Source organism: Somniosus microcephalus, chromosome 32 (assembly GCF_052327205.1).
Source record: "Somniosus microcephalus isolate GS21.2 chromosome 32, FLI_Smic_1.0, whole genome shotgun sequence".
NCBI lineage: Eukaryota > Metazoa > Chordata > Chondrichthyes > Squaliformes > Somniosidae > Somniosus > Somniosus microcephalus.
The window spans coordinates 7,494,898-7,519,723 of NC_141018.1; the positions used below are offsets into that span (position 1 = coordinate 7,494,898).

Below are 24,826 nucleotides of genomic sequence, written 5' to 3' on the forward strand. Positions count from 1 at the left end.
CATTACCCATTTGCATTGACACAAATTTCAGAGCATCTTCTGGTTTATTTCGGGCAGAACCAGCTGTGCTTACTCACTAGTTTGCACCTCATTAAGGTGCGCTGAAGGTTAAAATAAAATGACCATCCCTGTATTGTAGTAGTAAGACTAATTAAGTTACATCAGTAAAGAAATCTTCCCCAGTGTGTGCAACATCTGTGCTCAATAGCAATACACTCAGTACAAGCTGATCTAAAACCCATAAATATCCTGCATGGGAGGAATCCTCGGTCACATAGGCTGAGCTTATCGAGAAAAACCAGAATGCTTCAGTTTTAGTCTCGGAGAATTTTTTTAAATTACAATATTAAAAACTTTTTTTTGCTGGTCCAAATGTATTTGTTATTAAATCTGATCCTCTCCAATAAAAGCAATGCTTTCACAATTTGTTAATTTATGTTGTGCTCTGCAAATTGTAGCTGGCATTTTCTGCATAATTAGCACAATGCTAAATCGGCTGCTGATGTGCTGGTTCTTTCATTATCTTGTCTGCTACAAGCACTTAACAGCGGCTTTCGAGTCACAGTAGAAAGCTCTGGCAGCTGTAGTAACACCCGGTTAGAGACTTGAAATATCTTTCAGGAATCCTAATGTCATGTCATGTTGCTTGCATGCGTCATGATACTTTGCTGGTCCATAGAGCTTGGCAATGTTCCTCACACTTACAATAACATCTTACAGTATTAAAAGTGGTGGCACTGCCATTATTTTGGGTGCTGACCTAAGAATTAGGAACAGGAGTCGGCCATACGGCCCCTCGAGCCTGCTCCACCATTTAATTAGATCATGGCTGATCTTCGGCCTCAACTCCACTTTCATGCACTATCCCCATATCCCTTGATTCCCCGAGAGTCCAAAAATGTATTGATCTCAGCCTTGAATATACTCAGTGACTCAGCATTCACAGCCCTTTGGGGGTAGAGAATTCCAAAGATTCACAACCCCCCAAGGGAAGAAATTCCTCATCTGTCTTAAATGGCCGGCCCCTTATCCTGAGACTATGCCCCCTAGTTCACTCCAGCCAGGGGAAACAACCTCTCAGCATCTACCCTGTCAATCCCCCTCAGAATCTTATGTTTCAATGAGATCACCTCTCATTCTTCTAAACTCCAGAGAATACAGGCCCAATCTACTCAATGCCATATAGTCTGTCAAAGATGTTATACTGGCCATCATGTACAGCAGGCAAATCTCGTTCGGACGAACACGCCCACTATAAGCGGTGGGGACTGTTATATGTATGTTGTGTGTATCTATTATGTATGTTGAATGTTTGTATATTGTGTATGTGTGCATGTAAATATGTGATAATCATTAACGGTGAACTTATTGGGCTACTGATCAGAGACCAAGACACTATATAGAGTGCTTCTTTAGTACCCAGTAGAAAGCTATCAGCACACCACTCTCTGTCTGCTACCTGTATAGTTGATGGAATGTCTTACACACTGAAAGAAACTGGGACTGTGGCAGCTTGAAAAGTGATTTCAGATACTTGCAAACTAACCTTTGGTACTGATCAAGAATATGCAACTCGAGAGTTAATGAAACATACCCGTGTGTATTCTGATCTGCTGGAGTGGTTATATTGATCATTTATAGCTTTCTACCCCATGTCTGACCACCATTCACCATCCTGTGTCTCTCTCCCACACAGCCTTACGACAGCTTGCCTACCTCACAAACCTGCTTCTTCCAGTTGCGGTTGCCACCCTACTCCAGCCAGGCAGTCATGGCGGAGCGACTGCGCTATGCTATCAACAACTGCAGGTCCATAGACATGGACAATTACATGCTGTCCCGCAATGTGGACAATGCAGAAGGCTCTGATACAGACTATTAATTCTCTGAACAAAAACTGCTGCAGCAGGGGGCGCTGATGAGCGAGCCTTCTGCGATTGTACGTGTAAGTGACTACTGCAGCTATCGTGAGGAGAGGCCCAGAATATTTTAATTGTATATGTACTTGAAGAAAAATGAATGTGATAAATGTTATTGTTTGATTTTAATTTCAACTATAGACAGGTTTAAGAAAAAAATACCTTTCTCCTCCTGGTATTTGTTTTTTGTTCATTTTTTGATAAGTTTGCATGGAGATATTTTGGTGCATTTTTGAGAATGGTATAGATGAGCCCTCCCAGAGTTAGGGGGCTGTGAAATTAAAGTTTAAAACAAATGTACATTGTGTATAATTGTTCATGAAGGAGAGCAATTTTACATAAATATTCTTCTATTTATTTTGTTTTAATTTGAATTGCCTGTGCCGAGTTTCCTATCAGAAATACGTCGAGAATAAAAAGTTAATTTAAAGCCATTGTCTCTCTACACTACTTCATGCTCTTCTGATCAGTGATGTTAAACCTCAGCTTTGGTCTACTAGATATATTGTTCTGGATGCAAAAATATGTTTTTTAAAAACTATAACCAGGTTTAGAATTGTCAAGATGGGATGCACGCAGCAAATTCAACAAGTATTGCTGAGTTCACGTTACTGGAGGTTCTAAAATCGAAATGGTCAAACTGTCCTTAGTCTAACCACCTGTGTCTGCCCACCATTTACCATCCTGTCTCTCTTTCCCACACAGCCTTACCACAGCTTGCCTGGTGCCTGACTCTTTCAAGATTTAGTTTCACATCCAGATTTTGATATTGCAATTATTTTTGTAAAATCAGTCTAACTAGGCCCAGCAGTATCTACAGCTGTTGATTGTGTTCTTCCAGGCTGCTTTTGTAACCTAATAAACAGAAAGACATTTGGGAATAGTTTCAATTTACATCCTGCAGAAAAGTCCAAGATATTAACTCCCAGATTGTCTTTCCTGGCTGGTTTCTCCATTCCTTGACCTTGTGTATATACTGCATCTGCTGAGGGTTTTTTTTTTAGTTTCTATAAACTGTAAATTCCTCTGAAATGGGGAGACTGAATTATTTCTAGACAGTGCCAGGGATCATCATCACTCATTAGTAAGTAGCAAAACTAACTTGGCCTCTGCCTCTGCCTGGTGTGTTGATGAGTGGATCTGATTAAGAGCTAGGCTGTGACACCAGAGGGAAAGCCGGGCTGCACGGGACCGACAGACAGCCGCACGCCTGCACAGCTTAGAGGGCATGTTGGTCATAAGGGTTGTACGCTTTTTAATTTTCCAAGTTTACAGTCTGATTTTAGAACTGGATCCTGTAATTATTTTTTGTTTGTGTTCAGCTTGTAATGTTGATCTGGAACCTAATGGGTTGAACATTGTGCGCTAACTGACTGGAATGCAAACTGTAATGTAAGTACGTTCCGGGCTAAGCCAATAGGGAATGTGATCTTGCAGTACAAGCACAGCCAACTCCCATTAATACTGTGTTTCAAACTATTCTAACAGTGATGTAATATTCCTGCGGATTACATCACACCTCTGGCATCGCACGTTTTTGATTCACTTTCCCTCTGGTGTCACACTTTGATTGGCTTCATATTCAACAAATCAGGACTCGGCAGCCAAGTGTTAATCAAAGAAAAAAAATTCATCAATCACCCACTTCAAAAAAAACTCTTCAATAATTGTTTGGCCATAACATACCAGAAATGTGTAGGTGCAGTGATGAAAATTTACCAATTTTTTAAAAAGTAAAATCTCAACCAAATGTTCAAAAAATAATTTTGAAATCTGGGCTTCCATTTTTTTTTTCTCCAACTGAAATTTCTAATGTTAAATAATGTTCATAACATTTTTTTAAAATTAACAAAAAAATAATTGATATTTATCTATAAAAACATGGAAAGACCAGCTGATCCACTGAGCCTGTCCCATACCATCATGGTGCTACTGAGCAAGATGACCCCCATCATCCCCCCTGCCCTGCAATCTTCAGCCACCTGATCTGGGAGAAGCACAAACGAAAAAGGGAGCAATCCCCTTGGCTAAGTCAGGGAAAAGAACTGGGAATCCCCTCTCTCTGGGCCTCTTTCTTTCCCCCTCCCCACTTCCCTTCCCACCCCAGCCAAAGGCCATCAAACTGAATTCCAGGCGACCACAGTGTCCATGAGCTACATCACCCAGTGCCCCACCCACCGCTAGAAACTCAGCCAGATCATTTTTGAATGTTTGCAGCGAATCCACAGCACGAGGCAGCAGGTTGCTCGAAAGGCCGTTGGACTCAGCGAGAAGAAAAACCTTCTGACATCTTATCTAGTCTACATTAAAAGACCTCAGTCAAATCTCCTGTGGTCTGTGGTTTTCTAGAGTCCTGGCTCTTAAGCTTATCATGGTAACTAAAAGCCTTTAAGCTAGGTATCAATCTAGTGGCCCTCTGAACCTTTTCCAGGATCTCTCTCACCCACCATGGGAGGGAACCTAAACTGAATACACTATTCTGGATGACTCCTAACCAAGGTCTTGTACAAGGACAGTATAGTGCTTTTTGTTTTGGATTGGACTGTCCTAGCAGTATATACTAATACTCTATTTGCTTTTGTTATAGCCTTGAGACACTGGTCGTGAACCAGAGATTCATATATTACAGTATAACATTCAAGTCTTTTTTTCCCCCTCCCATTCAGCAGTCTTTACACACACTTGTCATTAGCTCTGCCCATGTGCATAACACATTTATCTATCATTCAATGCCAGATGTGGGTCTGTTTCCCATTTGCAGCTAGATCTGATTGTAGTCATTTTTTGCTCCTCAAGTCCTGAAACCTGCACAAATCTTTACATCATCTGCAAACTTGCAGACACTCTTTTTCTCTGCCCCCCCCCCCCCCCCCCCAACTCCATCATCCAGATTATTAATAAAGATTGTGGAAAGCAATGGTTCTAACACTGATCCCTGCACACAACCACTGCCATTAAATAAGGAATGGAACAAGCCAGGGTCTGCCCTTCAATCCCTAGGACTCTATCTTCGTAAATAGCATTTTGTATGGCACCTTGTCAATAGGTTTTTGAAAATCCAGGTATACAATGTCAACCGGCTGCCTACATGCACTAGCCTAGTAACCACCTCAAAACATTCAATCAGGTCGGTAGGACATAACCTTTTCCAGAGTCATATTGAGTGTCTCTAATAACCCTTCTCTGTCAAGGTGGGCACACACAATATCTCTATTTCTATTAGTATTTTTATTTCTATTGGTATTTTTATCATTGTTATGCCATATTTATTCCAATGTTGGGAAGACTCTTAAAAATCAACATTTCATTGTGCAGTACACACGTCTGCTGCATATATGACACATTGAATTGAATTGAATATTGATTCCCTTCCAGAAACTTACCTATAACCAAAGCCAAGCTGATAGGGTGTGATAGAGGGGTGGGAGGAGGCTCATGTGGTGCATAAACCCTGGCACGGACCAGTTGGGCCGAATGGTCTGTTTCTGTGCTGTTGATTCTATGTAATTTCCCAGTTCTGACTTGTCTTTTTTGAATACTGGACCTCCCTTCAGTCCATGGGAACAATCTCCGACCTCAGCAAGTGGTTGATTATATCAGCAGGGGACTCTCTGAGCAAAGCTCCCATTTCATTGAGCACCTTTGGACCAGCAGCCTGTGCTGGTTTGAGTCACCTTATTCCATCCAGGACTCTCCACATCCACTTTCTTTAGCGTCAACTATTCACTGCATTAACGGTAACTGAGCACTTTACTGGAGTGAAGACTGATTGAAAAGTAGCCATTTCAAACCTCTGCATTATCCAGCAGAATCTACCCTGAGGAATCCATACAGTCCTTTATTGTTCTCTGACTAACGTAGCTGAAAATTCTTTTTTACCACTACTGGAGTATGCAGCAATGTTTCCTTTAAGCTGCACGGCCGCGCAGCGCTCTGCAGCTCCCACGCAGCTGGCTTACTGGGAAAACCATGCGTGCGTGGTATCTTGAATGGGCCGTGCACCCAAAAAATAATTAACGGGAACGTTTGTATTTAGTACTGAGAATCCCCTGTGATGCGTCAGGATGGAAAGCACGTCCTTCTTCAGCTATGTCTATTTGAGTTTGTTTTTCCAAATTATTTCAAAATAAGTTGCAGGATGAATATTATAATCTTTTTGAGGCAAGTTGTCAGAAAAACTATTTCATTACCTTAGGAAGCGAGAAGCTTGATTTATTTATACTAAGAATTCAAACACAATAATTGATTCAAAAAAGAATTACTGCAACAAATAAAAAGCATTGATTCCAGGAACCAACCAACCAATCAAGAAAGCCCTGACTTCACCATTGGTTCCAGGAACCAATCAAGAAAGCCCTGACTTCACCATTGGTTCCAGGAACCAATCACGAAAGCCCTGACTGCACCATTGGTTCCAGGAACCAATCACCAAAGCCCTGGCTTCACCATTTTCTCACCGGTCTCAAATTTGTTTCTTCAAAAAATCCACCTGCCTGCAATTGAGCAATGCCATGCGAGATTTGCTAGTGTAAAAAGAGGTATGTCAAGAGCCAAACTACAGTCACTAGTTGCAGATCAGTATTTAATGTGACATGTCCTGATTTTCATAGCTTACTGCACTGTATATTTTATTCACATATTGCTGCGTAGCTGAGCAAATAATGAGAAACGAAGTGACGCATATGGGGCGTCAAGCAGGGCGAGAACCTGTAATTGGTTTAGTCGTGAAGAAGTGATGTTTCTCCTATTGTCTTGCTCACAATTACAGGTGCCCTTTCACAAGAGTCAATAGTGGCCGGTGCCTGTTTCGGTATTCGACAGCTGCCTCCACAACGGTTGACTGGTGTCACTTGGTCCACTGAAGTACTAACAGAATGTTGGATTACTTTAGAGATTTTTCTCAACACCTACTTTTGTAACATCCAGCTGTTTTTTTTGAGAACAAGCCTTTGAAATTGTGTGTGAAGCTGTCTCTGTGGAATCGGTTTGTAACATCGAGAACATTTATGTTGAGTTTGTTCATCACAACGAGAATTAAATTCTGACTCACCTATAATAGCTGTACTTTGTTTTCTGAATTTCATAATTTCATGGGAATATGCAGAACTAGTTGTCAATTTTGTAGTAATTTGACTGCGTGAGAGAAGAGATGGTTTAGTAAAACACTGACAAATACTAGGAGCTGCAATCTTCATAAGCTGTTCTGTACTGACTGGTACTGCTGAGAGCTGGTGGTGGCAAGCACCGTCTCCTCCAATGGGAGCTGAAGCTAGGAATGGGAGATGTGTCTCGTGTTTGGCACAGATTGTTGGTAGGCAGGGGGTGGGGGAAGTTGTGCATTGAGCAGTGTGCGAGGCTAGTGGTGCAGTTGGAAGGAGATGGCTTTTGAAGATGCATTCACTGACCTTGACCAGTGGTCTGAGGTCAAGAAGCTTCTTTGGGCATTGGAGCCAGGTGGTGGGGGCGACACTGATGGCAGCGACGGCCTCGGTGATGTCCCACATCCTTCTTTCCGGAGGGCCTCCTGGCCCCTGTGGGTAAAGGAGCTCTCTTGCAGTGTTGACCCCCTGCACAAAGCTGAAGTGCTGCGTGCGAGACCCTAGGTGCCCCTTCCCTGGCTTGCTGAGCCATTTGTGGTCGTGCTTAAGCACTTTTGCCATTTTTTAAGGTGCGGAAGGGAATTCAGCTTTAAGGGCTGAAGACTCCAATTTGGGAATTCTTTTTAACGTTAATTTTTTTTAGAAGGCAGTTGCACTGTAAGGGCTAAAAACTGCCTATTTTTACATGATTTTTATTTTTTCCATTTCAGAAGGCAGTTCCCCTTTTAAGAGACCGAACTGCTTTCTGAAATGACAGCCTTGCTTTCAGAGCAGGCTGTTCTTGCTGCAATGTTGCTATTGCCACACTCCATTGTGGCCAATTCTGGGCCCCACACTTCAGGAAGGACGTGCAGGCTTTAGAGAGGGTGCAGAGGAGATTTACTAGAATGGTTCCAGGGATGAGAGATTACAGTTACATGGATAGACTGGAGAAGCTGGTGTTGTTCTCCTTAGAGCAGAGAAGGCTAAGAGGAGATTTGATAGAGGTGTTTAAAATCATGAAGGGTTTACATAGAGTAAATTAAAAACAAGAGTTTTCAATGGCTGAAGGGTCGATAACCAGAGGACACAGATTTAAGGTGATTGGCAAAAGGACCAGAGGCGACATGAGGAAAAACTTTTTTGCGCAACGAGTGGTTAGGATTTGGAATGCACTGCCTGATAAAATGCCGCAGAATAAGTACTGAGGAAAAGAGGGGAGAAAATAGGCTAGAGAATGGAAGAGGCAATTTATATCTCGTGTGTATATGAAAGGAAAACATTGCGGGGTTATGGGGAAAGTGCAGGGGAGTGGGATTAATTGGATAGATCTTTGAAAGAGCAGGCACAAGCACAATGGGCCGAATGGCCTCCTGTGCTGAGAGTCTATATTTTGCAACTCCTAGTACGACAGTATTTGGCAAGTATACAAGAGTCTCCCAACATCATTGCTTGACTTCATTAAACCTCTTCAGATGACTAACAGCGAAGCTCTATCATTGCGATTGCACGGATGTAGAACTGGGCAATCAGCCAGGGGGGGAATCAAATGCCACCACGGGCAAGTTGAATTCAAAAAATCTGGTCATTTGTGAGCTGCCAATATCTTAAATGACCGTGAAAGCTGCTGAATTGTCGTAAAAACCCAACTGGTTCACTAATGTCCTTCAGGGAGGGGAACCTGCCGTCCTTACCCGGTCTGCCCTTCGTGACTCCTGTAAGAAATTGTAAATTGGAAGAAATTGTGAATTGTTACATATGAAGCAATTAGCATGTGGAAATGCGTGGTGAATCTGCACTGAAGAACGGGTCTCGGACATGCTCAGTTACTTGACAACAGCAAGACATGAAATGGTTAATGTGGCTCAGGAGAGTTAGAACTTTTAAAGCATTGACACATAGTCCATCGAGAAACTATCAGAATAGAGTTAAACACACTGGTACCTGTCAGAGGGATTGAAGTTGAAGTGGAGAGTTACATGGAATTTGGATTGGGACAATTGAGGGCTAAGGAGAAATCATGTTTAGTAAGAATTATCCACAAGATGGATATGAGTAAAAGAGAGTTCTGGAGAATCTTTTATGTCCGTGACATGTTGATTGGATGTTAAACTGTAGCTTTCTTTACAACGTCCGTTTTCTTCGTCTGCATCATTGTCGCTTGAAATGTATGTACTTGGTCAACGTGCTAAATATTGTAAGACTGAATTTAACTTGTAACTAATAATTGTTTTGTAGGTAACAGAGTGTGGGGAAAAACCAGTACGAATCCAGTATGAGGTGGTTTTGGTGGTGCCTCCTGTGTCACTACCACCACAACTACCATGCTTTACGAGTCTAACAGGACCTGTCCCATTAATAGCCCCAGTTACTACTTCGCACCACATCTACACACAACAATCAACATTTTACTCAATATCAAAACCTATGCTCAAGTGAAACTGACAGTAAATGAGATACCCAAGTATGAGCTGCACAATTATGTGGCACAATTCGGGTAATACATTCCCCTGTTATCTGAGGGCTTCAGTGAGCTCGTGATGCGACTGAACTCCTCCCTAAAGCATTTTTATGTTTTGAGCAAGACAACTCGAGAATAGATATTGAAATTGACAGCATAGGTGACGACTCACACTGGTGGGATATTGGGCTTAATATACCAGCACACCCTTAGGTTCGTATTACTTCACATGCTCTGGTGGTTCTCCAACTTGTAATGATAGTGTATTTGATATAAGTAACCCATGTAGTAAGACTTTGATGCATAAGCCAATTGTGTACTCATGCCTCTGACTAACCAGCACCAACAAATTAATTGAGCACGCCGAAAGAGAAGATCCGAAGCAATGTAGAGGAGACACCAGGCAGGTTAAAATCAGGAAAGATGGAAGAAACCGAGGATACCCCAGGCAGGGCAGAATTGGAACACTTGGAACAGTGAATTGAACCTGTGTGAGGGATCGGAGGCTGTTCCTCCCCCTGAAAGGAGTGGACTGTAAGAAAGGGGGAAATCTTCATTTCTGAGTCTTCCTACTAACTCCCAAGTTGAGAGCAATAAGTAAATTAGGGGACCACGAGGGGTGGGAAGTAGCTTATAATGCCAGCCAGCATCCCTGGGCACGATGGTACCAGCGGGCCGATGGCTTAGAACTAGCTGAAATTGTAAAAAAAAATCGTGAATTGGAAGAAATTGTGAATTGTAAAAGAAATAATGGTTTTATAAAAGAAATGGGTTTGCTGAGCTCCGCAGCCACGATAAGCTGATGATACACAAGAAACCAATCATGTCACATAAGGAGTTGCACAAAGAGCTGAGGTCGTTTACAAGGGCAGACTGCAGAAACAGGCCTTCATGTAGGCATAGCTAGGCCCGATAGGTCGAGTAAGAAGCTTTCTGATAAACTGTTTAGGAGAAAGTGCAAGATGTCCAAACAGGAGATAAGCAGACGAATGACCTTATGAGCCTGGGAGGGGTTTGTCGTAGGTACCTATTCCTCTGTAATTGGACAAATAGGTAAAAGTGATTAAACAAATGATTGACGCAAGATATCCACCGGCCCACCGAAATACGGTATATAAACGGGCAGCTGAAAGAAAAACAGGCAGAGAGGGTGTAATGTATATACCTTTAAGGGGGGAACTACTTTTTACAGCTCATGTATACGGTAGTACCAGCAGTGACCACACCTGTATATAGCACTGAGTAGTAATCTGTACAGTTCAGTTCCAGAGTGAGCCACGTTGAGTAAACACCTGTTGTACCGTTCTCCTGCAGTCTTCTGTCTTACTACTGACGGGCACAACATTGGCGACGAGGCAAATTCGATCCTACCTGCAACTCCATCACCTCCCAGGGATTCGTTCCTGGAGACCAGTAGATTGGCGGTCAAGGCCAGAGACACGGGCGTCGACCACGGGCAACCGCCCAGTCATCCAGCAGAGACTCGAGAATTGCGGGGGAGGCTGTTGAGAGCCAGGCTTGGCTTTCCAGTCGCGGTGGTCCAGCGAAACGGGCTGGCAACAGGTAGTGCACAGACCCTTCCCGGACAGCGGCGGGCTAGAGCCTGACCGAGCGGCACATCAAAGGGCCGAGCAGCGTGAGAGAGAGAAGAGCGCACCGGGCGCAGCCGGTGTTCAGGGGCCGAGCAGCGTCGAGGAGAGGGAGAGAGACGCGCAGAAACCCGCGAGGCGCCGCCATTGCCACGAGGACCGCCGAGAGCGGCGTTGGCAGCAGTGGGGGAGGAAGGAAGAGGGAGGAAGGAAAGCGCAGGAGACGCCATTTTAAACCACACCCAAAATGCCGAAGAGTGGCAGTATCACCGCATTTGACAATGAAGTCGAAGATTGGACTACATATGTCGAACGAATAGAGGTATACTGCAAGGCAAATGAGGTGTCATGACAAAGCGCCGGTATTGTTAAATTTAATGGGTGCAAAGACGTATGGTTTATTACGAAATCCAGTAACCCCAGCGAAGCCAGTGGAAAAGAGTTTTGGAGACAGAGTGACGATACGACAGGAACATTTAAACCCCACACCGCTGCTGATAGCAGAAAGATTCAAGTTTCACAAACGGAACCAGCATAAGGATGAAAGCAATGCTGAATATTTAACAGAACTGCGCAAACTATCGAAACACTGCCAGTTTGGAACGGGACTGGCAGATACCTTAAGGGACAAGTTTGTGTGTGGGCTTCAAAGTGAAGGAACCCAGAAACGGCTTTTACCTGAAAAGGACCTTACACTGGACAAGGCTTTCAGCATTGCGGTATCATATGAAGCAGCAGCACGGGGCGCTGCAGAGATACAACGGAGACCGCAAGAATATGGCACAAACGAAATGTCATACAGAACAGAGAAGTGCTATCGCTGCGGCAGAACAACACACGACCACAATGATTGCTGGTTCAAAGACAAAGTGTGCAGACAGTGTGGAAAAGTAGGACACATAGCACGAGTCTGCAGGTCGGGAAAGAAAACCAGCAATAAGAAATCTCCAAAAGAAAAGTACAAGAAGGTACATAAGGTGAAGGAGAATAGTTCAGACAAACAAGAGTGATACCGACTCCGAAAGCAGGGAGCTGTGTTGTCTGAAACTACATAATGTGATCAAAACGGAGGATCACCGAACCATTTGGGTCACTCTCAAGATAGCAGGAGTCCAGGTAAAAATGGAATTGGACACAGGATCAGCCCTAACAGTCATAAACCGACGGGACTACGAGTGGCTATTCTCACACATACCCTTGAGAGACACAAAAATTATTTTGAAGACGTACACGGGGCAAAAAGTCTACCCCAAAGGAAAAATAAGGGTGACCGTATATATAACGGTAAGGAAACACCAAAACTAGACCTGTATGTATTGCAAGATGGAGGACCACCATTACTGGGACGTGAATGGATCCGGAAAATACAGCTGGATTGGCATTCCATACAAGCACTGACTGTGGCTGCCAAAAAGGATGACGACGTCACACCTGAGCGACTGTCAAAGATCCTAACCGATGCGCAAGAAGTGTTCCAGCAAGGACTCGGAACACTAAAAGGCATGACGGCAACAATTAAAATCGAAGAAAACGCAAGCCCAAAATTTTTTAAGGCCAGACCGGTACTTTATGCGATCTGCCCAGCCGTCGAAGCAGAGCTGGAGAGTTTGGAACGTTCCGGAGTACTGTCCAAGGTAGACTGGAGCGAGTGGGCTACACCCATCGTCCCTGTGATGAAAAAGTCGTTGAGCAGCACGCCTGGGGAACCAAGGAAGGTTCGCATCTGTGGGGACTTTAAGGTAACAGTGAACCCGGTCCTTCACACCGTGCAATATCCACTTCTGCGGATTGAAGATATTTTCGCCTCGCTATCTGGAGGGAAACGCTTCACTAAGATTGATCTGGCCCAGGCGTATCTGCAAATGGAGGTAGAAGAAGCATCAAAAAAATACCTCACAATCAACACCCATAAAGGTCTCTACCAATACAACCGGCTGGTATTCGGGGTAGCATCAGCTCCGGCTATTTGGCAGAGGGCAATGGAACAAGTCCTGCAAGGGATCCCAGGGACCCAGTGTTATTTGGACGACATCCTGGTCACGGGCGAAAATGACAGTGATCACCTCGCCAACCTGGAGCAGGTGCTCACTAGATTGAAGGAATATGGGCTCCGAGCTAACCGCCCCAAATGCGAGTTTTTTAAAAAACAGACCTCGTATTGTGGCCACGTTATCGATTAAAGAGGGGTTACGTAAGTCCCCAGAAAAGATTGAGGCAGTAGTCAAGGCTCCAGCACCGGAAAACGTGTCACAACTGAGGTCGTTCCTCGGGCTGGTAAACTACTACCATAAGTTCTTGCCAAATTTGTCTACAATACTACACCCACTGAACACCCTACTGCAAACTGGAGTGCCATGGAAGTGGAGTGACGAATGTAAACGAGCTTTCCAGAAGAGCAAAACACTAATCACGTCGAAAGAGGTATTGGCCCATTTCAACCCAGCACTACCAATTCGGTTGGCGTGTGATGCGTCACCCTACGGCATTGGAGCGGTGCTGTCGCACAAATTCTCGGACGGCTCAGAGAGGCCAATAGCCTTTGCGTCACGATCACTAACCTCAGCCGAGCGTAACTATGCCCAGATTGACAGGGAGGCCCTCAGCCTAGTGTGGGGAATGAAAAAGTTCAATCAGTATCTGCACGGGCAGAAATTCACCTTGCTGACTGACCACCAGCCTCTTGTCTCCATTTTTAATCCGAAGAAGGGCATTCCGGTGATTGCGCAACGACTACAAAGATGGTCACTCTTTCTAGGGGCGCACCACTGAGATTGAATATAAGGGCACGAAACAGCATGGAAATGCTGATGGGCTATCACGCCTGCCACTGCCACTGCCTACTGCGGAGGAAGCACCAGCAGTGGATCCTGTCAAAATATTTCATTCGACTATAGTTGAATACCTACCGGTAGCTAACGCTCGTATAGAAAAAGAGACCCGAAATGACCCGACACTCTCAGGTATATGATTTGACGGTGAAGGGATGGCCAGCACATGCCGACTCACTGTTGCCAGCATTCTCGACAAAGAGAACAGCTGTCAGTGTGCCGGGGGACCTTGATGTGTGGATCCCGAGTGGTAATTCCACCCAAGTTAAGGGATAGAGTGCCCAATGAGCTTCATGAGGGTCATCTGGGAGGGGTAAAAATGAAAAGCCTTGCCAGGGCTTGTGTGTTGGCCGGGAATCAATAAACAAATCGAGGACCTGACCAAGAGCTGCTCAGGATGCCAGAAAGTCCAAAATGCACCACCACATGCCCCTCTACACCCATGGGAGTGGCCCTCATCTCCATGGCAACGGGTGCATATTGATTTTGCTGGTCCATTCATGGACTCAATGTTTTTAATAGCCGTGGATGCGCACTCGAAATGGCCTGAGGTCATCAAAATGTCCTCCACCACCACGGAGAAAACTATTGCAGTCCTACGGACCATTTTTGCCAGGAACAGCATGCCAGAACAGATTTGCTCCGATAACGGACCACAGTTTGTGTCTGAAGAGTTCCGGAGGTTTATGACGAAGAATGGGGTAAGGCATTACACATCCGCCCCATATCATCCAGCCACAAATGGATTGGCTGAGAGGTTCGTACAAACCTTTAAGAAGGCAATAAAGGCTATGTACAATGACAACATTCCGCTGCAGCATAAGGTGGACAATTTCCTGTTCGCCTACCGGAATGCGACACATGCAGTCACCAACCAGGCCCCGGCCCTGATGTTCTTTAACCGAAGGTTAAGATCTCGCCTGGATTTGCTCAGACCAAACGTACGAAGAGATGTTGAGAGTAAGCAATTCCAGCACATCCATGAGAAGCCAACAAGGAGCTTCAATGTAGGGCAACCAGTCTTGACCCGCGACTACCGAACAGAAAAATGGCGGCCAGGAACGATATGCACACGGCAGGGCCCACTAATGTACACAGTGGACATTGGGGAGAACATAGTGAGACGCCATGCTGACCAGATCCTAGAGTCACAGGAACAAGTCAACCCCATGCCTCGCCCATACGTACCTGGTGAGGAACCCGACGTACAGGTCGCATCTACCCCAGAAACAGTAGCATCGGAAGCTGATGACCCAACCGACGACAGGATGCCAGAATCGCCTCCGCACCAAGAGCGAGACACTCTGGAAAGGCGCTATCCAGAAAGGATCAGGACGCCTCCCCAAAGACTGAATATATAAATGGACTATTTTCAGCAAAAGTTGTATGTTAAAAGTGTTAATTGTAATTAGTTTGATATTTAATTGTTAAATGAGTGTTATGGTACTGTTAATCTAAAAGGGGAGGAATTGTAATGTATATACCTTTTAAGGGGGGAACTACTTTTTACAGCTCATGTATACTGTAGTACCGGCAGTGACCACACCTGTATATAGCACTGAGTAGTAATCTGTACAGTTCAGTTCCAGAGTGAGCCACATTGAGTAAACACCTGTTGTACCGTTCTCCTGCAGTCTTGTGTCTTACTACTGACGGACACAACAGAGGGGATGAGAAATAAAAACAAAATGCTGGAAATACTCAGCAGGTCAGGCAGCATCTGTGGAGAGAGAAACAGAGTTAACGTTTCAGGGCGATGAGGGGAAGAGCTTCCCCGGGGTGGATTCATGCTAGCTTCGGCTTAACACCTCCGGCAGCCTCGGCAGACGACCAGAGGAAGAGACCACTGCCGCAGGGATCCATCAGAGACCACCGTTCTCTCTCGACCTCCACTGTTTGTTCCGGGGCCGGTAAACCGTTCTCGTCTGTTACGGGTTGTATGTTTACTGTGTCTATCCTGATTCCGTATTGTATTTAACTATATTTGAACTGCTGCTGCTTAATAAAACGACCTGTGACTCCCCTTTGGGTAATTTGTGTGTGACCTGTGATCCAAATCTTACACTCCTGCCCCACATTGCGTGGTTGACCTCTGAAGGGACCGAGCACAGCACCCCGTACAATCGCTGGAACAGGGGCCCAATATCACTCTCCGGGCAGCTAAGGATGGGCCGTGAACAAATCAAAATTGACCTTATGACAAATGAGGTAACTTTATACATCTGGAAAGGTGAATGGCCCGAGTTCACAACTCCAGACCACCAGCACAGGCCACCTTGAGTCTTTGTTTTACAGCAGAAACTTGTCTCATCGACTCAATAAAATGTTCACCACGAACAATAAAGGGATGAGGATTCTGCAGCACTCCCAGAATTCTCTGGATTCTGTCCATAGCAACACTGCTGGCTCTGATCAAACCTGTTCAAAGAAAGTCTGTGATTAATTGGATACCCCCAATACACTGCCCTACCCCCATACCCCGCCTGCTCTCCCAGCTCGCACCTCTTCTACCTGATCCTGTCTCTCAGATGAAAGGTTTGCCCTCCCAGGCCCCTTCCTATCCTATTCTCTTTCCCCTACCAACCGCCGGAGGCGTGATCAGTTCCCGTCTCCTCTCCACCCACTCCGTCAGCTGCTGCAGTCTCTCACCCATCAGTCCATTCTCAGCCAGCACTCCTCCCTGCTCTCAGTATTCGATGCTGATAGCACTACTCTTCTCAGGCCTAAAACTCAGCTCCCAGCACCAACACCCCCTACTCCCCAATCCAGTCCCTAGTCCCCTGCTCCTTCTTTGGCATGTTTTGGGCCTTTTGTAAAATCAAATGTTACAGTCCAATGACAGTGTTCCTCCGGGTTCCACAAAACTAGCCCGACACCCCGGCAGACCTCACCCCGCCCCAATCTCCTGGCGGGGCGGAAGGCCGGGGGGGGGCCGCCTGATCTGTATAATCCTAACTTTACTAAATAAATTCTACTTGTAGTTTTAGCCTGACTACAGTCCGATAGTGAGCGACCTGTGCACCTATTTTTGGATCCTAGGGGAATCGAGGGATATGGGGATTGGCGGGAATGTGGAGTTGAGGTGGAAGATTAGCCATGATCTTATTGAATGGCGGAGCAGGGTCGAGAGGCCATGTGGCCTACTCCTGCTACTAATTCGTATGTAATTATGTTCGTATGAATGAGATTCCACACTGGTAATCGTTAATTTTCAGTGCCAGAGAGGTTGATCGGCAGCAATTAACACTTATCACGTCGTTAACAGGGTACACAAGACTTCACTTTCTGTGGCGAGTTTAGTTTGTATGTACCGCACAAATACAGCAACTTCCCGCCGTTCAATGTATTTCAAAGGTGAGGCCGACAGCGAGACGCCGCTTTCGTGAAGCTAACAGTGGAGCGGCGCAACTTGAACAGCCACTTTTGGAAATTGGAATTTAACCACGGATCTGCCGGGAGTTGCTGTGGCATTTACCCAGTGAACGCCATTAACCTCACCGTTAAATTGACAGGAAATTCTGGCTCCATGAGCCTCTGGCACCACCCAGTGGCCAGCCTCGCACTGTTCGTGTATCGGTGCTTTTGGCAAATCATTTCAGGGTCTTGAGATGATCCATCCGTTTGACACTGACTGTTCAGAAAAGCATTTTATTTGCCTTGGCTGAATTCTGAAAGAGGATCCAAATTCTGAAGGCACAAATTGATTTTTTAGGGACTCTGGACCCCCCCCCCAGCCAAGGGAATCTATGAATTCACCTCCCCACTTGCTCTGAAAAATTAAATTTTTGGAATCTATTGTAATTCCTCTTTCAAGCCTGAAAGGCTACAGAAATTTTAAATATGAAAATAAAGTATTTGTCCAGACTTCAAGCCAACTTTACAGAGCTGCTCCAGTTAGGAGTTGAAGTCATACATAGAAACATAGAATAATAGGAGCAGGAGTCGGCCATTCGGCCCTTCGAGCCTGCTCCGCCATTCAATATGATCATGGCTGATCCTCCACCACAATACCATATTCCCGCTCTCTCCCCCATACCACTTGATGCCTTTTGTGTCTAGAAATCTATCTATCTCCTTCTTAAATATATTCAGTGACTTGGCCTCCAGAACCTTCTGTGGTAGAGAATTCCATAGGTTCACCACCCTCTGAGTGAAGAAATGTTTCCTAATCTCAGTCCTAAATGTCCTACCCTGTATCCTGAGACTGTGACCCCTCGTTCTAGAGCCCCCCAGTCAGGGGAAACATCCTTCCTGCATCCAGTCTGTCTAGCCCTGTCAGAATTTTATACGTTTCAATGAGATCCCCTCTCATTCTTCTAAACTCTAGTGAATACAGGCCTAGTCGACCCAATCTCTCCTCATACGACAGTCCTGCCATCCCAGGAATCAGTCTGGTGAACCTTCGCTGCACTCCCTCTATGGCGAGTATATCTTTTCTTAGGTAAGGAGACTAAAACTGCACACAGTACTCTGGGTGTGGCCTCACCAAGGCCCTGTATAACTGTAGCCTTGCTCCTGTACTCAAATCCTTTTGCAATGAAGGCCAACATACCATTTGCCTTCCTAACTGCTTGCTGCACCTGCATGTTTGCTTTCAGTGACTGGTGTACAAGGACACCCAGGTCCCTCTGTAAATCAACATTTCCCAATCTATCACCATTTAAATAATACTCTGCCTTTCTGTTTTTCCTACCGAAGTGGATAACTTCACATTTATCCACGTTATACTGCATCTGCCATGTATTTGCCCACTCACTCAACTTGTCTAAATCGCCTTGAAGCCTCTTTGCATCCTCCTCACAACTCACAATCCCACCTAGTTTTGTGTCGTCAGCAAACTTGGAAATATTACATTTGGTACCCTCATCCAAATCATTGGTATATATTGTGAATAGCTGGGGCCCAAGTGCTGATCCCTGTGGTACCCCACTAGTCACTGCCTGCCACCCTGTTTCCTGTCTGACAGCTGGTCACGCTTTACATGCAGGGCTATGGAGCGGGGAGTGGGACTAATTGGAGAACTCTTTCAAAGAGCCGGCACAGACACGATGGGATGAATGGCCTCCTTCTGTGCTGCATCATCCTATGATTGGTGTTTGGAGTCAGTGCCCATTTCTGCTGGTAAAACTCAGTGTGGATTTCAACGTCCCAGGGTCTGCTACGGTTGCGGTGAGCAACCATGGCTCTCTGTTTCTGCGCGTAGGCGGCCAGGTCACATAACTCTAGTCACCTGGGGCCGGGGTGGCTGTGGATTGATCGCCACCGTCCGCTTTCATGAGGTGAACGTGCATCTGAATTATTGAGTTTAGTCACAACCCAATTCATTATTATTCACACCACAAAGTTGTATTTATCGAGATTTACATTTTTAATTACACGCCAGTCCATTACTGATTCTAATCAAACTGTAAGACAGCAAACTGCATTGATCACATCTCAAGATTTCGCCAAGTTAAGAAAAAAGTCTTGCATTTCTATAGCGCCTTTCCCAACCTCAGTACGTCCCAAAGCGCTTTACAGCCAATGAAGTACTTTTTGAAGTGCAGTCACTGTTGTAATGTAGGAAACATGGCAGACAATTTGCGCACAGCAAGCTCCCACAAACAGCGCTGTGATAATGACCGGATAATCTGTTTTGTAGTGATTGTATAGGAATAAATATTGTCCAGGACACCAGGGAAAACTCCCCTGCTTTTCTTCAAATAGTGGCCATGGGATCTTTTACATCCACCTGAGAGAGTAGACAGGGCCTCGGTTTAATGTCTCATCTGAAAGACGGCACCTCAGACAGTGCAGCACCCCCTCAGCACTGCACTGCTCAAGGCTCTAGAGTGGGACTTGAACCCACAACCCTCTGACTTAGAGGGGAGAGAGTTACCACAGAGACATGAGACACGTGTGCAATGAGCTCCTGTTTGAAGTGCAGTCACTCCGAGATCTCTGCGCTCCTCAATTCTGGCCTCTTGCACATCCTCCACTTCCTTCATCCCACCATTGGCGGCCGTGTTTAGCTGCCTTGGTTCTAAGCTCAGGAATTTCCACCCTAAACCTCTCCGCCTCTCTACCTCTCCTATAAGATGCTCTTTAAAACCTATCTCTTTGAGCAAGCATCTGGTCACCTGTCCGAATATCTCCTTCTGTGGCTCAGTGTCATATTTTATCTGATAATCGCTCCTGTGATACACCTTGGGACGTTTTACTATGTTAAAGGCGCTATATAAATATAAGTTGTTGCTGGTAGACCCCTTGTTGCTGGTAGACACCAAGTGTGAACCGACCCTGGCCCACCTCACCGAGTGTGAACCGACCCTGGCCCACCTCACCGAGCGTGAACCGACCCTGGCCCACCTCACCGAGCGTGAACCGACCCTGGCCCACCTCACCGAGTGTGAACCGACCCTGGCCCACCTCACCGAGTGTGAACCGACCCTGGCCCGCCTCACCGAGTGTGAACCGACCCTGGCCCGCCTCACCGAGTGTGAACCGACCCTGGCCCACCTCACCGAGTGTGAACCGACCCTGGCCCACCTCACCGAGTGTGAACTGGACCCTGGCCCACCTCACCGAGTGTGAACCAACCCTGGCCCACCTCACCGAGTGTGAACCGACCCTGGCCCACCTCACCGAGCGTGAACCGACCCTGGCCCACCTCACCGAGCGTGAACCGACCCTGGCCCACCTCACCGAGCGTGAACCGACCCTGGCCCACCTCACCGAGTGTGAACCGACCCTGGCCCACCTCACCGAGTGTGAACCGACCCTGGCCCGCCTCACCGAGTGTGAACCGACCCTGGCCCGCCTCACCGAGTGTGAACCGACCCTGGCCCACCTCACCGAGTGTGAACTGGACCCTGGCCCACCTCACCGAGTGTGAACCGACCCTGGCCCACCTCACCGAGCGTGAACCGACCCTGGCCCACCTCACCGAGCGTGAACCGACCCTGGCCCACCTCACCGAGCGTGAACCGACCCTGGCCCACCTCACCGAGTGTGAACCGACCCTGGCCCACCTCACCGAGTGTGAACCGACCCTGGCCCACCTCACCGAGCGTGAGCCGACCCTGGCCCACCTCACCGAGTGTGCCAAATGCAGACAGATGATGTCAAGGGTCTTCATCAAAGTCAGTCCGAGACCGGAAGAAGCACGAGATTGGTCCACGGTGACTCTCGCTTCTGTCTTCCTGTGAGGCAGCGGCTGGTCTCCTCTCGGCTGCTCCTGTGACGGTATAGCTGCGATCCGGGGCTGAGTGCCTGGGGGATTATGGTCACTGTCCTGCCTCCCAGCAGTCTCTAGTGCTGAGCCCCTGTCCATTGCACGTTACCACAGCAACCGCTTCTTCATTCCCCTCCCAAGGCCACTGCGTTTGTCTGGCTGATCGGGGATCATGGTGGCACTTCTCTCCGCACTGAGGGACAGGGAGGGACACTTCTCCCGGATCAGGCGAAGCCCCTCCTGTGTGATATTCCGACAGAAATCCACGTGCAAGGTGCTTAGGCTGCTCCCGTAGATAGTCACCGCTTCCAGAGTTTTATCAGTCAATCGGGCACAGTTTTCCAGTTTCAAGGTATTCAGTTTGGTGCATTTCTGTAGGATTTGTACAATGTAGCCATCAGTGAGGTGCCCACATCCTGAAAGATTCACCGACAGCAAGTTTGGACACCTGGGAAAAGATTACAGTATCATTTGCTAACTGTGGGGTAACTAATACAATTAATAATTACAGCTATAACATCACTCCAGCACTAGCACACTAAGCACTGCAAACCGCAAAGCCCAGTAATGCTGGCACTCTGTCCCTCTTCTCTTAGGTAGCAGCGATACAGTGAATGTGGCCCGTGACCAGTCTGATTGCACCTAGCCCCCAGCCCAAGTCCTGCTCTCTGTGGGAACAATTACGAATGCTAAATGCTGAAAATTAAATAAATATTATTTAAACCCTCAGAGAGTGATGGTGCCTGTGTGCATTTTCAATGAATAAATAGTTGTGGCTCAGTGGGTCCCACTCTTGCCTCTGAGTCAGAAGGTTGTGGGTTCAATTCCCACTCCAGAGACTTGAGCACATAATCTAGGCTGACACTCCAGCCCAGTGCTGAGGGAGTGCTGCACTGTTGGAGGTGCCGTCTTTCGGATAAGACGTTAAACCGAGACGCTTTGTTACTTGTTCTTTATTAGTTTTTTTTATATTCTCGGAATAGGAGAGTCGCTGGCAAGGCCGGCATTTATTGCCCATCCCTAGTTGCCCCTTGAGAAGGTGGTGGTGAGCCGCCTTCTTGAACCGCTGCAGTCTGTATGGTGAAGGTGCTCCCACAGTGCTGTTAGGGAGGGAGTTCCAGGATTTTGACCCAGCGACGATGAAGGATCGGTGATATATTTTCAAGTCAGGATGGTGTGTGACTTGGAGGGGAACTTGCAGGTGGTGGTGTTCCCATGCGCCTGCTGCCCTTGTCCTTCAAGGTGGAAGAGGTCGCGGGTTTGGGAGGAGCTGCCGAAGAAGCCTTGGCGAGTTGCTGCAGTGCATCTTGTAGATGGTACACGCTGCAGCCACGGTACACCAGTGGTGGAGGGAGTGATAGCATCTGTTCAACATGTAGTACAACGTGCTACTGTATACATGGAACAGAGGGTCACAAAATGTAATGGGCTCATTATTTACAACAACAACAACTTGCATTTATATAGCGCCTTTAATGTAGTAAAATGTCACAATGCGCTTCACAGGAGCGAGATATTAGAACAGGTGACTAAAAGCTTGGTCAAAGAGATCGGTTTTAAGGAGCATCTTAAAGGAGCAGAGAGAGGCGGAGAGATTTAGGGAGGGAATTCCAGAGCTCGGGACCCAGGCAGCTGAAGGTGCGGTGAAGGATATAGATGATGCACAAGCAGCCAGAATTGGAGGAACGCAGAGGTTTTTGGGGATTCTAGAGCTGGAGGGGGTTACAGAGATAGAGAGGGGCGAGGCCATGGAGGGATTTAGGGACGGAGTTTGTGGCAGAAACCGCTGACAATGGCTTCAGTCTTCTCAATGTTTAATCGGCGGGAATTGTGGCTCATCCAGGACTGGATGTCGGATAAATTAGAGACATGGAGGGGTCGAGAGAGGTGGTGGCGAGATAGAGCTGGGGTATTGCCAGCACACAAGTGGAACCTGACAGTGTGTTTACAGATGATGTCACCGAGGGGCAGCAGAAATAGGAGGGGGGGCCAAGGATAGACCCTGGGGGGGCGGGGGCTTAACCATGTCAAAGGCTGCAGACAGGTCGAGAAGGACGAGGAGGGATTGTGCATCACAGTCACATTCACACAGAATGTCATTTGTGACTTTGATTCGGGAAACCTAGTGTAACAGGCTCAACACAGTCTCCTGCCCAGCCTCCTTTTACAGATCACACATTTTGAAAATAAATACTAAAGGAATTATTTTGTACAATTTCCCATATAAAGACACCGGCCCAGGGTAGTACTGAGCCATATAAACCAGGCGGCCCCAGGGAATGCCTGATTGGTGCTGAGTTAACGGACCAGAGCAGAGACCCCCATGGCCAAATAGCCTGTAATCCTCATTGGCTGGACCGGCACCTCAGGAAGGGGAGTGGATGGGCAGACAATGGCAAACATAGAAACATAGAAGATAGGAGCAGGAGTAGGCCATTCGGCCCCTCGAGCCTGCTCCGCCATTCAATGCGATCATGGCTGATCATCCAAATTCAGTACCCGGTCCCTGCTTTCTCACCATATCCCTTGATCCCTTTAGCCTTAAGAAATATATCTAACTCCTTCTTGAATATATTTAATGAATTGGCCTTTACTGCCTTCTGTGGTAGAGAATTCCACAGGTTCACCACTCTCTGGGTGAAGAAATTCCTCCTCATCTCAGTCCTAAATGGCTTACCCCTTATCCTTAGACTGTGTCCCCTGGTTCTGGACTCCCCGACCATCGGGAACATCCTTTCTGCATCTAGTCTGTCTAGTCCTGTTAGAATTTTATAAGTTTCAATGAGATCCCCTCTCATTCTCTCAGTCAGGGCATGGGACTCCAGGAAAGCAGCAGGTTAGAGGGGAGGGGATTTTAGTTCAATGCAAATACGAAAAGGAAGCTGTCGGAAGAATTAACGGTGACTTTTGTCCACAAAATAAAAATATAAATAAGGAAATAGACTTTGTTTTGCACAGACAGGAGAGGCTCGAAAAGAAGCTGTGCGTCCTTCGACCAACCTGTTGCTTATTAGGAGCAGGAAGTTGTTGACGAGCTGCTGGTGCCGGCTGCAGATGTCCCTCTGGAAGTCACTTTTCAACCAGTCCTCAATGTTACAGACTTTCACCCGGCTGGAGTGCCAGCAGACAGACAGGGACCGCAGCGCCGGGCTCAGCACGAAGTTGTCCTGCTTCAGTTCTGACGGAGAAGAGAAACACAGCACAGACCACAGGGCTGGGTCCTCAAAGACCGCCCGCAGCACTCGGCAAGTCCTGGACAAGCTTTTGCGGTTCTCCTTGTCCAAAAAGGAGAAAATGTGAAGCAGGCACTCTCGGTTCAACTCCGGCAGCTGCATTTCAAGCAACTTGGCGAATGCAAAGTGGAACAAGTGGACCGCAATCGCTGTGTCTGGTAAACCCAGTCTGTATCGACACAGACCAGGACATATATGGGTTCGGAATGTAGGCTGTTGTGAGGGTGACAACTGCTGTTTAAATATAGAAGCCCGCACCTCTCAGAGCTCAGACCAGTCCCGCTGGTTAAATAAAGGGGGAGACATTATTCCCACTATTTCCCGATAATGTGCATCAAGTACTTCCCGAATGTTTGACAATATCTTCACACGTGTTGAATTCACTGATTTACGCCTCTTTTAAACTATCAACAGGACGTTCCTTTCCCGAATGTTTGAAGCACATTCCTGACCCGAGCGCCCACGATTTCAAATTTCATTTCTCACTGGATTTGTGTTAATTTCT

The 24,826-nt window shown here is 46.6% G+C and overlaps 2 protein-coding genes across 6 annotated transcripts in view; one reads left to right on the top strand and one right to left on the bottom strand.

Moving 5' to 3' along the window:
• herc1 (HECT and RLD domain containing E3 ubiquitin protein ligase family member 1) overlaps positions 1–2,349 on the top strand; it is a 251,209-nt gene extending 248,860 nt beyond the window's left edge. For all 4 annotated transcript variants that reach the window (XM_085972042.1, XM_085972044.1, XM_085972043.1 and 1 more), the window contains exon 78: positions 1,697–2,349. In XM_085972042.1, the coding sequence (XP_085828168.1) occupies positions 1,697–1,882 (186 nt within the window). In that variant the 3' untranslated portion in view covers positions 1,883–2,349. The remainder of the gene's footprint in view (positions 1–1,696) is intronic.
• Positions 2,350–19,219: 16,870 nt separating this feature from the next.
• On the bottom strand, positions 19,220–24,499 carry fbxl22 (F-box and leucine-rich repeat protein 22). 2 transcript variants are annotated; one of them, XR_015074348.1, is made up of 3 exons: positions 24,089–24,499; positions 20,946–21,536; positions 19,220–20,765 (listed from the first exon to the last, which is right to left on the bottom strand). XR_015074348.1 is itself a non-coding variant. In XM_085972047.1 (2 exons), the coding sequence occupies exons 1-2, from the start codon at positions 24,421–24,423 to the stop codon at positions 21,194–21,196; spliced, it is 678 nt and encodes a 225-aa protein (XP_085828173.1). In that variant the 5' UTR covers positions 24,424–24,499; the 3' UTR covers positions 19,220–21,193. The 2 variants fall into 2 exon arrangements, 1 of the variants encoding a protein (XP_085828173.1); XM_085972047.1 differs by having other exon boundaries at positions 19,220–21,536.
• Positions 24,500–24,826: the final 327 nt, after the last annotated feature.

What these genes read in the sequence shown, in the direction of transcription:
- fbxl22 (XM_085972047.1), bottom strand. Translation starts at nt 24,423, where the DNA reads ATGCAGCTGCCGGAGTTGAACCGAGAGTGCCTGCTTCACATTTTCTCC. An exon ending in CTGCTCCTAATAAGCAACAG is followed by an intron (nt 21,537 to 24,088) that starts GTTGGTCGAAGG and finishes ATCTTTTCCCAG; the next exon opens with GTGTCCAAACTTGCTGTCGG.